The 11,548-nt window shown below is 43.9% G+C and overlaps 1 protein-coding gene across 5 annotated transcripts in view; it reads left to right on the top strand.

Moving 5' to 3' along the window:
• GART (phosphoribosylglycinamide formyltransferase, phosphoribosylglycinamide synthetase, phosphoribosylaminoimidazole synthetase) overlaps nucleotides 1–10,577 on the top strand; it is a 34,372-nt gene extending 23,795 nt beyond the window's left edge. For 4 of the 5 annotated variants that reach the window (XM_032354111.1, XM_032354118.1, XM_032354104.1 and 1 more), the window contains 7 exons: nucleotides 3,672–3,878; nucleotides 4,925–5,062; nucleotides 6,724–6,854; nucleotides 7,116–7,257; nucleotides 8,194–8,309; nucleotides 8,406–8,882; nucleotides 8,917–10,577. In XM_032354111.1, coding sequence (XP_032210002.1) covers nucleotides 3,672–3,878; nucleotides 4,925–5,062; nucleotides 6,724–6,854; nucleotides 7,116–7,257; nucleotides 8,194–8,309; nucleotides 8,406–8,594 — 923 coding nt within the window. In that variant the 3' untranslated portion in view covers nucleotides 8,595–8,882; nucleotides 8,917–10,577. Of the gene's footprint in view, nucleotides 1–3,671; nucleotides 4,874–4,924; nucleotides 5,063–6,723; nucleotides 6,855–7,115; nucleotides 7,258–8,193; nucleotides 8,310–8,405; nucleotides 8,883–8,916 lie in introns of those variants that run through there. The other variant, XM_032354128.1, reaches the window with a different exon arrangement.
• Nucleotides 10,578–11,548: the final 971 nt, after the last annotated feature.

The raw sequence follows: 11,548 nt of genomic DNA, 5'->3' as shown, positions 1-11,548 counted from the left end.
GGGGGAGGGACAGAGGGAGAGAATCTCAAGCAGACTCACCGCTGAACCCACAGCCTGACGTGAGGCTCAGTCCCAGGACCCTTAGATCATAACGTGAGCCAAAATCAAGAGTCAGATGCTTAAACCAGCTGAGCCACCGAGGCGCCCCTATTTATTTATTTTAGAAGAGTGAGGGGAGTGCAGGTGTGTGCAAGGCCAGGGGTGGGGAGCACAAAGCGGGAGAGAATCTCAAGCAGACTCTGCACTGAATGCAGAGCGCAGCATGGGGCTTGATCTCACAACCCTGAGATCAAGATCTGAGCTGAAATCAAGTCGGACGCTCAACCAGCTGAGCCACCAGGCGCCCTGGAATAGTGTTTTAAGTCTTCAGTGTATTTATTATGAGGTGTCTGGGAGCAGAAGTTGCTATCAGGCTGAGGTTAAGTTTGGTGCTCAGATGCGGATAGTAATAGTTATAGCCAAAAGAGTACGGGGACTCCACTGTTACTCCTCAGTGCTCTGTCTACTTTGAAGGTTGACAGAGGTAGAATTACTAGAAAAGAACAGTCAGGGGACGCCTGGGTGGCTCAGTTGGTTAAGCAGCTGCCTTCGGCTCAGGTCATGATCTCAGCGCCCTGGGATCGAGTCCCACATCGGGCTCTTTGCTCGGCAGGGAGCCTGCTTCTCCCTCTGCCTCTGCCTGCCATTCTGTCTGCTTGTGCTCGCTCTCTCTCTCTCTCTCTCTCTCTGACAAATAAATAAATAAATAAATCTTTAAAAAAAAAAAAGAACAGTCAGAAGCAGGGAGTGAACCAAGTAAAAGTATGAACCCCACGGATTTGAATATGACAGTGGTCAGCGGCGTCAGGTGCGGCCACAGGATGTAGGATGCGAACTGGAAATAAACCAGTATGATTCAGTCAGCTCGGAAAGCATCTCAGTGAGTGCAGAGGCTACCCACCATGTGATCATGGGGGTAGTGGGTGGCAGAAATAAATAGGGACAGTGAGTGGAGGTTGCTGTTTCAAGAAACTTACTGGTAAAAGGGAAGGGGGAGATCATTACTTACAGCAAAATGAGCAACAGGGTTTTCCATCCCTGTTTTTGTAGGGTAACAGAGGAACTGCCCCAGCTATCACGGTCAACTAACATACATTGCTTTAACGGACTAGAAGCTAAAGAATTTCACATAAAGTAGCCCTTTTTCCCAGTGAGGTACGAAGGGGTTAGTGAGATGAGCAGACCCAGGAGTGAGGGCATGAGAAAAAGAGTAAATAATGAGATAGTCTAGTCAGAAAAAAGAATGAGACAAGAAGCACTGAACATGAAGGCGAAGGTGGTTGTGTGATTTTTCTTCCAAAGTATGAGTATGTAGAGCCTTGAAACATGAATTAAAAAAAAAAAAAAAAATGGGGGGCACCTGGGTGGCTCAGTGGGTTGAGCCTTACTGCCCTCGGCTCAGGTCATGGTCTCAGGGTCCTGGGATCGAGACCCGCATCAGGTTCTGTCAGCCTGCTTCCCCCTCTCTCTCTGCCTACTTGTGATCCTTCTCTCTTTCAAATAAATAAATAAAATCTTTTTTAAAAATATTTTTTTTTGAGCGGGTTGGTCCAGTCAGGCTGGAAGCAGCTGTGGGTGCCCATGAGTGGATTTGCTGAGCCAACAGTAGAGTCAGAGTACGTGAAGCTCAGAAAGAACCCGAAGAGTCAGAACTGATCATGACATACAGTCAATTTCACCATATTCCCAATAGCCGTGGTGGTTGAGTCACACAAATGTCTGTGTCCCAGTAAAAAAGAAAGGCCCTTACATCAGCCTCTGAGGTTTCTTCTAGGAATCCTACTCCACCAACAGACTTAGGTAAGGCATTTTCAACATTAAATTTGCAACTGGTTATGTTACTGCTGACATCTGATCATTTTTAGAAACCAGGCTTGTAGCCTGTCAGGGTTTATTTGTTTGTTTGCTTACAAACAGATACTTTATTAATCATTTTGCTAAAATGAGATTATAGTTTGGTAATCTGCTATTTATTCTGCCATTTACTCTACCATCAATATCCAGCTGTCAGAGTAGCATCGTTTTTGAGACAGGTATTCCATTCTTTTTTTTTTTTTAAAGATTTTATTTATTTATTTGACAGACAGATCACAAGTAGACAGAGAGAGGAAGGGAAGCAGGCTCCCTGCTGAGCAGAGAGCCCGATGCAGGGCTCCATCCCAGGACCCTGAGATCATAACCTGAGCTGAAGGCAGAGGCTTTAACCCACTGAACCACCCAGGCGCCCCGGGAATTCCATTTTTTTACGCATATACCACTATTTGGTTTTGTGTTGCTGTTGGCTTTAGACTGTTGATAGAAGAGTGAACATCACTGTAGCTAAATCTTTGGAGCTCAGCTTTTAAGAGTGGACATTTCCCAGCTGGTAGAAATGGAATTAAATCTGACAGAGGAGAAGGTTCATGAACATGTGATGCTCCCTAAAAATTGTATCAACTCCAGAGCATTAAAGAACTGATTATCCAGTGCACCTGACCGGGTCACACAGTAGAGCATGCGACTCTTTATCTTGGGGTCTTGAGTTCATTTAAGCTCCACACTGAGGGAAGAGTCTACTTTAAATAAATAAAAATAAAGAACTGATTATCCAGCAGATCCACCAAATTAATAAGGGGAACTGATGGTTAATCCTATTTTTTAATAAAAAGCTACATCCAGGGGCGCCTGGGTGGCTCGGTGGGTTAAGCTGCTGCCTTTGGCTCAGGTCATGATCTCAGGGTCCTGGGATCGAGTCCCGCATCGGGCTCTCTGCTCAGCAGGGAGCCTGCTTCCCTCTCTCTCTCTGCCTGCCTCTCTGCCTACTTCTGATCTCTCTCTGTCAAATAAATAAATAAAATCTTTAAAAAAAAAAAGCTACATCCATAATGGCTTCCCTTTCTTAGGAGCCTCATAAATAAATATTTAATTTAGTAGAGTTTTGGCAAGTCTGATCCCATAACTGTAGATTCTAAACAACTATCCAAATTTAAATTGTATGTATGTTGTGTTTATGCCTTTACTTAAAAATTTTTGTCAGAGATTTTTGTTGTGTTATAACAGACCTAAATCTAAATTTTAAAGTAAATATGGAAAGGAACACCTGGGTGGCTCAATCAGTTAAGCATTCAACTCTTAATTTCAGCTCAGGTTATGATCTCAGGGTTCTTGGATCAAGCCTTGTGTTGGGCTCCACACTCAGCCGGAAGTCTGCTTGTCCCTCTGTGGCACCTCTTCCCCCACCCGTAACTCCCACATGCACATGTGCCCTGTACATTTCTTCTAAATCTGTAATGTAAGCCACCTAGTTTTTCATCACACTTAGGGTGCATTTTGGTCATCACTAAGACCCAGCTTTACATTTGCAAACCTTTACTGGAACTCAGTTCGTAACACAATCTATTAAGAGACTGCTGAGAATTTAGTTAATGCACCACAAAACCTAACTTAACTGTTAATACTGGCCAAGTGTGTCAGCAAAAATATTCTGGATGAGGTACAAATGGATCCCACCCAAAAACTCTGGAAGGCCAGTTTATAGTTCTACCCTACGTAAAACAGCAGAGCTGCTTGTATTTCCACAGCTTTATATATATGCACACATTATATTTTGTGTGTGACAATAGACTAATCAGACAACTCTTCCCTGTTTTCAGATGCCCAGACCTGGAGGGTCCCCAGGATCTTCTCATGGTTACAGCAGGAAGGACACCTGTCTGAGGAAGAAATGGCCAGAACATTTAACTGTGGGATTGGGGCTGCCCTCGTGGTGTCAAAGGATCTGGCAGAGCAGATTCTGAGAGATATTAAGCAGCACAAGGAGGAAGCCTGGGTGATTGGCAAGGTGGTGGCATGTCCTGAAGGTAATCACTCCTTGATCCATTGTTCTTGGGTATCTAACCAGAAGTACAACTCCGCCCCGCCTCCGAAGCTGTGTCCACCTTTTAGTCCGGCCATTGCTGGGGCAGCTGCATTTACACAGCTGTAACCGGACCACGCCTGAGCTGGTACCACCGCATTTCTCCTCACTTGGGCCCAAGGGCTCTGACTTCTCTGTGCAGTAGTCCCTGTGCACAGCTGCACCCCACAGGACAACTCTTAGCCAGCGGAGTGAGTAAATACCCACTTTAGGGACAGAAAAGGGAACAGTTCTGAAGCAGTGTTCATAACTTTTGAGACTCGCAGTGGAATCAAGCCCCAGTTGCCCACGTGGTGACCAGTTTAATGACACACTCTTCTGTTGGCCCTCCATATCATGTTTCCCAGAGCCTCCCTCTGGTTTCTTGGGATCCTTCCCAGAGGAGTCTTTCCACAGGCGAGACCTTGTCTCGGGCCCTACCTCGTGATTCAGTTCAGTTCAGGAAACTGTAAAGCGAGCGCCCTGACAAGTGTTGTGTATACTCAGGACTCTGTTAGAAGTACTAGAAATAAGGAGAGTGGCGGAAAACCCACTCAGATTAGCTAAGAAATGCCAGGCCCTGCCGATTGTATCTGTGTATGCCTTTCATTTATTATGTAGGTTTCATTTCAAGCAGGTTCTCCAAGTACCAGAAGGATGTCTTGAGCCCACATCCTTGAGCTCATATTGCAATAGGAAAGAGAGGTCCTCTGTCGCTCAGCATCTTCTGTCAAATCTTTGAATGGCCTCACTTGTGTCACATGCCTCTCCTGAGGCCAGGAGATAGTGGTATGCTGTGCCTTTTAGTTGAAGTAGGCAATTATAAATGTTCTCCTTCAGGAAGTTTTTATGAGTTAATAACATTAAGTAATACAAGTCTAGTCTTGTTAGTGTTTTCATAATTTATTTTTAAGATGAGGTATTCTCAAGTTTTCATAAAATACTTTTCTTTCCATTATTACTGTTAGTTCACAGTTCCATTCTTATTTATTGGGTGTGTTTGACATGAAGGTTCTCCTCGTGTGAAAGTCAAGAATTTGATAGAAACCATGCAAATAAATGGATCACTATTGGAAAATGGCACCATGAAAAATCATTTCTCTCTCCAATCAAAAAAGGCAAGAGTGGCTGTCTTAATATCTGGAACAGGTAAGATATGCCTTCCTCTTTACTGTGGGGCTGTAGAAATGCTCTTTCTGGGCCTTTGGTTTGCTCAGTCGGTTAAGTATCTGCCTTCAGTTAAGCCTGCCTTTGGCCCAGGTCATGATCCCAGGGGTCCTGGGCTTGAATCCCACATCGGGCTCCTTGCTTCTCCCTCTGACCCTCCCCCTCCATGTTCTCACACGCAGGTGCACTCTCAATAATTAATTAATTAATTTTAAAAAGAAATGCTCACTCCCCCCACCCCAAAAATCCTTCCGATTGTGAGGAAACTGTCAGTAGAGTGGGGCAGGGGATCATTAAGGACTGTTTGGTTATTCTGTGTCCTCAGTCTTTCTACTTTTCTTGGGCTTTTGAGACACCTAAAGAAGAATAGAGGGTATAAGGAAGATGGTTGAAGAAAGAGAAACCAGAAGAAATGGAAAATCCAACTTTCTTGTTATTGCTTTCTAGATAAAAAGGCTTAAAACAGCTGAGGTGTTTTTTTTTTTATGGTAATAAGAATATGAAATTTATGGTTGACTCTTACGGATAGAGGGATAAAATAATAAGAGTGTTGTATTCTCTCAGATGGAGATAGCATGTTTCTTTTTCCCACTGTTGTAAATAACATTGCTGTGAACATTTTGGTAAATATACACCACATTTCTAGGTGCATATCTCATTATTTCTTTAAGATACATTACTAGAAATATAGTTGCTTTCCAAGTCCATTTTAAGGTTTCAATATACTTTAGGCCCAAAATAATGCTTTAAAAAAAAAAAAAAAGCTATTATAAGGTTCATAGTGGTTACTTCCTTTTTTTTCTTTTTTTAGATTATTTATTTATTTATTTGACAGAGAGAGAGAGAGAGAGAGGTCACAAGTAGACAGAGAGGCAGGAAGAGGGGAGAGGGAAGCAGACTCCCCGCCAAGGAGCGAGTCCAGTGCAGGGCTCGATCCCAGGACCCTGAGACCATGACCTGAGTCGAAGGCAGACGTTTTACCCACTGAGCCACCCAGGTGCCCCCATAGTGGTTACTTCTTAAGAGGGGTGATTTTTCAGGGCATCTGGCTAACTCAGTCGATAGAGCATGTGGCTTTTGATCTCAGGGTTATAAGTTCAAGTCCTATGTTGGGCACAGATAGGAATTGCTTAAAAAAATAAAATCTTAAAGAGAGTTGATTTTTCTTGCCTAATTAAGCAGCTAATTCCTTACCAGTCAGGTTTTTTTTAAGATTTTATTTATTTATTTGACAGACAGAGATCACAGGTAGGGAGGGAGGGAGAAGCAGGCTCCCCGCTGAGCAGAGAGCCTGAAGCAGGACTCAATCCCAGAGCCCTGGTATCATGACCTGAGCTAAAGGCAAAGGCTTAACCCACTGAGCCACTCAGGCGCCCCACCAGTCAGTTTTTAAATCATGTTACACTGTTTCTCTTACTGTGCTTGATCATATTATTTGTAGGACCAATTATATATCCTAGAACCAGGAGTGCCTACATTTTCATAAGCTATTAATCCATCGAGAGAAGGAATTTAAAAGCCTCACATATTTTGCCAGTCTTTTCTAAGATGTTTATTTGGAAATCTTGACCATTTGCTATGCAAAATGGAACATACCTTTATTAAGACACTTAAACTCACTTGTGTGTTTTCCTCTCTTTCAGGATCAAACCTGCAAGCTCTCATAGACAGCACTAGGGAGCCAAGTAGCTGTGCGCACATAGTCGTCGTTATCTCCAACAAAGCCGCAGTGGCTGGCTTAGATAAAGCGGAGAGAGCTGGAATTCCCAGCAGAGTGAGTTACTCTGACAAGTGTCTTTCCTGAAGACTGTATTTAAACTCATAACCTGCCCCCTCCACCCCTAACAAGACCTCTAACTGTAAGGGTAGCTTATTCTTTGGATTTCTGGATTGGGGTGTGTGCTGGGCTGCCTTTCTACTTCATTCTCCACGATGTCTTTATGAGAAAGAGGGCAAGCATGGTCTATGTACAGGTTGAGTTTTAAATTGTTTTTGGTAATTCATTGAAAAAGTTGTGCTGATTTTTTTCTTACAGGTAATTAATCATAAATTATATAAAAGTCGGGTAGAATTTGACACTGCAGTTGACCAAGTCCTTGAGGAGTACTCCACAGACATAGTCTGTCTTGCAGGATTCATGAGAATCTTATCTGGCCCCTTTGTCAGGAAATGGGATGGTAAGCAAAACCTGTGTGACACCACATTGAGATATCCGCTGAACGCACACTGCAGGGCCATTAGCCTCCCAAGCAACCCAATGGTGAAGTATTTACTAGGCTCTTTTAACACAGGTTGTAATTTAATTTCCTCAGCTCAGAGAATGACCCAGTGATCATTTTATCTTGTGCCTTTATCAGTTTTCTTTGGCCTGCTGTAATCAATCACTTTCTAACACAGGTTAGGTTACTCACATTACTAGCATTTCATCTTCTGAATGGATAATTCAGTAGAGACATTTTTGCTTGTGTAGACACAAAAGAAAATGATCCCGTCTCCCAACATGGAGAGTCCATCTACACTTCGTAGACCGTTGCCACACATGGCAAGGAAGGCATTATTTCTGGAAAATGCACCTTGTGTTCTAGCCCTTTTCACTAAAGTTGTGACTGCGTCCTGCTGTCCTTTTTTGTGCCCCTGTTTGGACAACAGATGGATTCTCCAAAGAGTTCATGGTTTCTTAAGTGACTATGGTTAGAGTCCTTGCGGTGTAACGTGAAAGTGGCGTTGCCGCTTTGTGATTAGAAGTCGAGCACGTAGACACCGTGCAGGACTCTCCGGTCTCTTTCTAACAGCACTTGCCAGCAGCAGGCCGCGTTTTCTTCACGAGCTCCATGAGCGAGAGTCGCCTCACTTCGTCCCGCTTCTAGTCACTGCAGGCGCCTACTCAGAGCGCCTCGTGTGTGTTCAGTTGTGCAAGGCAGGAGGTTGCTGCGCCCACGGCTCCTAGATGAAAACCCTTATTTCCCTTTCATGCCTGTCTTCTACAAATAAACACCCATCCCAGAGAAACCCTGCTCCTCCTGACTTCCGACTCTAGACAGAAAAACATACATTCTTTGGTAGAGGACCTAGAATTTGTAAATTCTGACCGCTGCGTTTTCATTAATTTCTAGGGAAGATGCTCAACATCCACCCATCCTTGCTCCCGTCTTTTAAGGGTTCAAATGCCCACGAGCAAGCCCTAGAAGCCGGCGTCACAGTCACCGGGTGTACTGTGCACTTTGTAGCTGTGAGTATGTCTCTTTCTACCAAAGTATTATCTGTGTCTCTATGTAAATTGTGCTAGCTAGAAAGTAATGTTCAAAACTTCTTCTTCCTCCTCCAGGAAGATGTAGATGCTGGACAGATTATTTTACAAGAATCTGTTCCAGTGAAGAGAGGTGACACTGTTGCAACTCTGTCTGAAAGAGTGAAATTAGCAGAGCACAAAATATTCCCTGCAGCCCTCCAGCTGGTAGCCAGTGGAGCTGTACGGCTTGGAGAAAATGGCAAGATTTGTTGGGTCACAGAGTGAAGCCTCCCAACCCGGGAATAGAGCCACTTCTGAAAGAAGTCTGGCTGTGTGCATGGTGACTTTTATCACGGACTCCGTGGAGAAGAACAAATACTAAAAAAAGAGGTCTTCGCTCTCACCCCTGGCCGTTTTTTTTTAAGGAATAGAGATTCGTTAAAAACAAGACTGGTACAGCATAGCTAAGAGCTATGTGCCACCACCAGTGGTCTTTCCAGGTTTACCTGTTCTGGACCTTCTTGTTCATAACCAAGTTGCTCATTCAGAATTCTTTCGCTTTCAGCCAGACAAGTCGGCCTTTTGGCTAAGATCAAGTGCAGACAAGATACCAGAACTCTTGGTCTTCTCCTTCTGAATGATACCACCTCCATTTTTTGTAGTTACATGTGCTCTGGTATTTGAAGAGTGAACCCACAAAACTCCCAAGTTACTGTCTCTCCCCTATATTATGTAATCTGTACTGGTTTGAATGGAAACGTCTCTAATTACCCTGATCATGATTTAATGTCACAGAATTTGTGTGTAGCTCCCATTTCTGAGGATTAGTATACTTTGTGCTTTGAAATATTATTAAACATCCCTCTAATTATTGGCAGTTTCTATACTACTCTGATTGTAGCTTCACAGTTATTCTGTATGTTATCAATATCCTTCCTTTTATAAATACTAGAAGGTTATAGGAAGAGTTTTGGTAGCATCCAGATTCAAACATAGGACTGAGGCATGTTACTCAGCTTCTCTGTCTCTGTGTCCCCAGCTACTGACACAGGCAAATGCTGTCATGGTGGCTTTGATCATTAAGTTAATACGTCTGAAATGCCAAAAACCGGGCTTGGCACAGAATAGGCCCTCAAAGGTCAGCATTTACTTCATAGCTCTTCCCAGTTATGAAAGCTCTTGTAACTCACTACTCTTTTAACAAATACATCTGAACATAAGATTGAGAATGGTAATAAACAGAATACTGGAGGCGTGCTAGGTGCTGTTTGGGAGGAGTGAGGGCAAATGGAAGGCAATGCTCCCAGACAAGTAAAGAGTAGAATGGCACTGCATAGGTTTTCCACTCTGGCCATTTACTCCCAGTCTGGATATACAGTTCTGGAACTGGGAGGTGTAGGTTGACCTACTGGGCACATGTACATGACCTCAAGCTTGGTACCACATTTCTCCCGTAGCAGAGTGAACAAGGAATGACCATCCGGCCCCAAAGCAGCCAGCAATCCTTCCACTACTGGGCAGCCTTCAAAGCGATGTGGCCTAAGATCTGCCTGCCCAGCAGGAGTGCGCCTTACTCACAGGATACATGGAGGCCCTGTTCGAATCCTCCCTTGGAGTTCAAACTCAAGTTTAAAGCAGTCATTTTATACAGAAGATACAAATTCTAGCCTTACAAAAGGAAAGAGTAGGCGAGTAAGAGGAGAGGCATCTTCCCCAACAGACCTTAATCACTGCCTCTGGTGCAAGCAGGTTTCCCCAGACCCACAGCTGGCCAGGGATGTCGCTCTTACTCACAGACTACGGTCGGCAAAGGCCATCAAACTGGAGGTTCAGGTGCATCATTTCACATAGCCCCTTTGCTGTAAACACAACTGATTCATTTGTTCTGGAGAGTACACACGACATTAAATACCTGTTATGTACATGCCAGACATTGTCCTGTGAAGTTTACAGAAAGTTAAAAGATAGAAAGGAAAATGGTATTGGTGGATGAAATCACAAACTTTAATAAAAGTAGAGGGGGTCCAACTGTTCCTCAGCATTGCTGGTCGTAAGAAGTGGAAGGATTCAAGTGTGAGTTCCAGAGCAAGTAAGCCAAACGCTCCAAAGAGGAGTGCGAAATTTCGAAGAGAAACTTCATGTTTCTAAACTTCGTGTCTCTAAATGTTCCTTCTCAAATTTTTTACTTAATCCTTTTTAACTGCTATACAAACTTATAAAGTATAATATGGTATCGAGTCATAATAAAGTTTAATAACTGGTACAGCTGCTAGAGCCTCTTTTTTTTTTTTTTTTCACCACATTTCCCTCGGCTACTCTCTTGTGCTAAGGGAACAGAATTCTCTTGTGCTAAGAGAGCAGAACCATAGCCAAAGCCTTGCCCCAGGAGGAGACGGTCAAGGACACTTTTCTGCCAGGCCATGTTAGGCTCTGCTGGCCCCACTTCCAGTGGTCACTCCATCTGCCCTGTCACCACAACTGAAGCACTCTGACTGCCTGTGTTTCAGGCTCACTCATCCAGGCTTAAAGTCCCAGGTAGGAAGATCCAATTGGCCAAGTTTAGGTCACCCCCACCCCTCCCACAGCCTCCCCAGCTCTCACAGCCAGGAGCCAAGGGAGAAGAGAAACAGAAATACAGCCTCATGCTACTGGACAGCGTGAAACTGCCTCGCAGGGCGGTGGCTGCCCTGGGCACACTGAGGGGATTACCTTGCACAGCAGCCCCCATGTGACACGGGCCCGACCCCACCGTTCAGGTGACCAGTGCAGCTGCAAGTAGTTCAGGAAGATTAATAAAACCCTAGTTGTTTTTTTTTTTTAAGTTCATGTTCCCGTTAACACTGACAGTTCCTCTAGGCCTACCTCCCCCTGAGCTGCCTTTTTACCAGTCACCTCTGTAATACATAAGTTTCTGCCTCCTCCACTACCGTTTAAGAGATGGGCTCTCATAGCCATGCTTTCACAAGCCCTGTCAGCCTTTTCTTTACCACAACATAGGCCATTTTCCTTTTCAGCTGGAGCCAGTTGGTTATATATATATATATGTATATATATATATATATAATTTTTTTTTTTTTTTAATCTCTACATCCAACGTGGGGCTCAAAGTCACAACCCTGAGATCAAGAGACACACACTCTTCCAACTGAACCAGATGGGCACCCCTGGGGCGAATTGTGTAATTAACATTTTAAATTAATTCAGAAGGAGAACCAATCCAAATGTCCTTCAGCTAATGA

Source organism: Mustela erminea, chromosome 1 (genome assembly GCF_009829155.1).
Source record: "Mustela erminea isolate mMusErm1 chromosome 1, mMusErm1.Pri, whole genome shotgun sequence".
NCBI classification, from domain to species: Eukaryota; Metazoa; Chordata; class Mammalia; order Carnivora; family Mustelidae; genus Mustela; species Mustela erminea.
The sequence above is the reverse complement of the archived record's forward strand: the minus strand, read 5'-3'. Positions and strand labels throughout refer to the sequence as shown.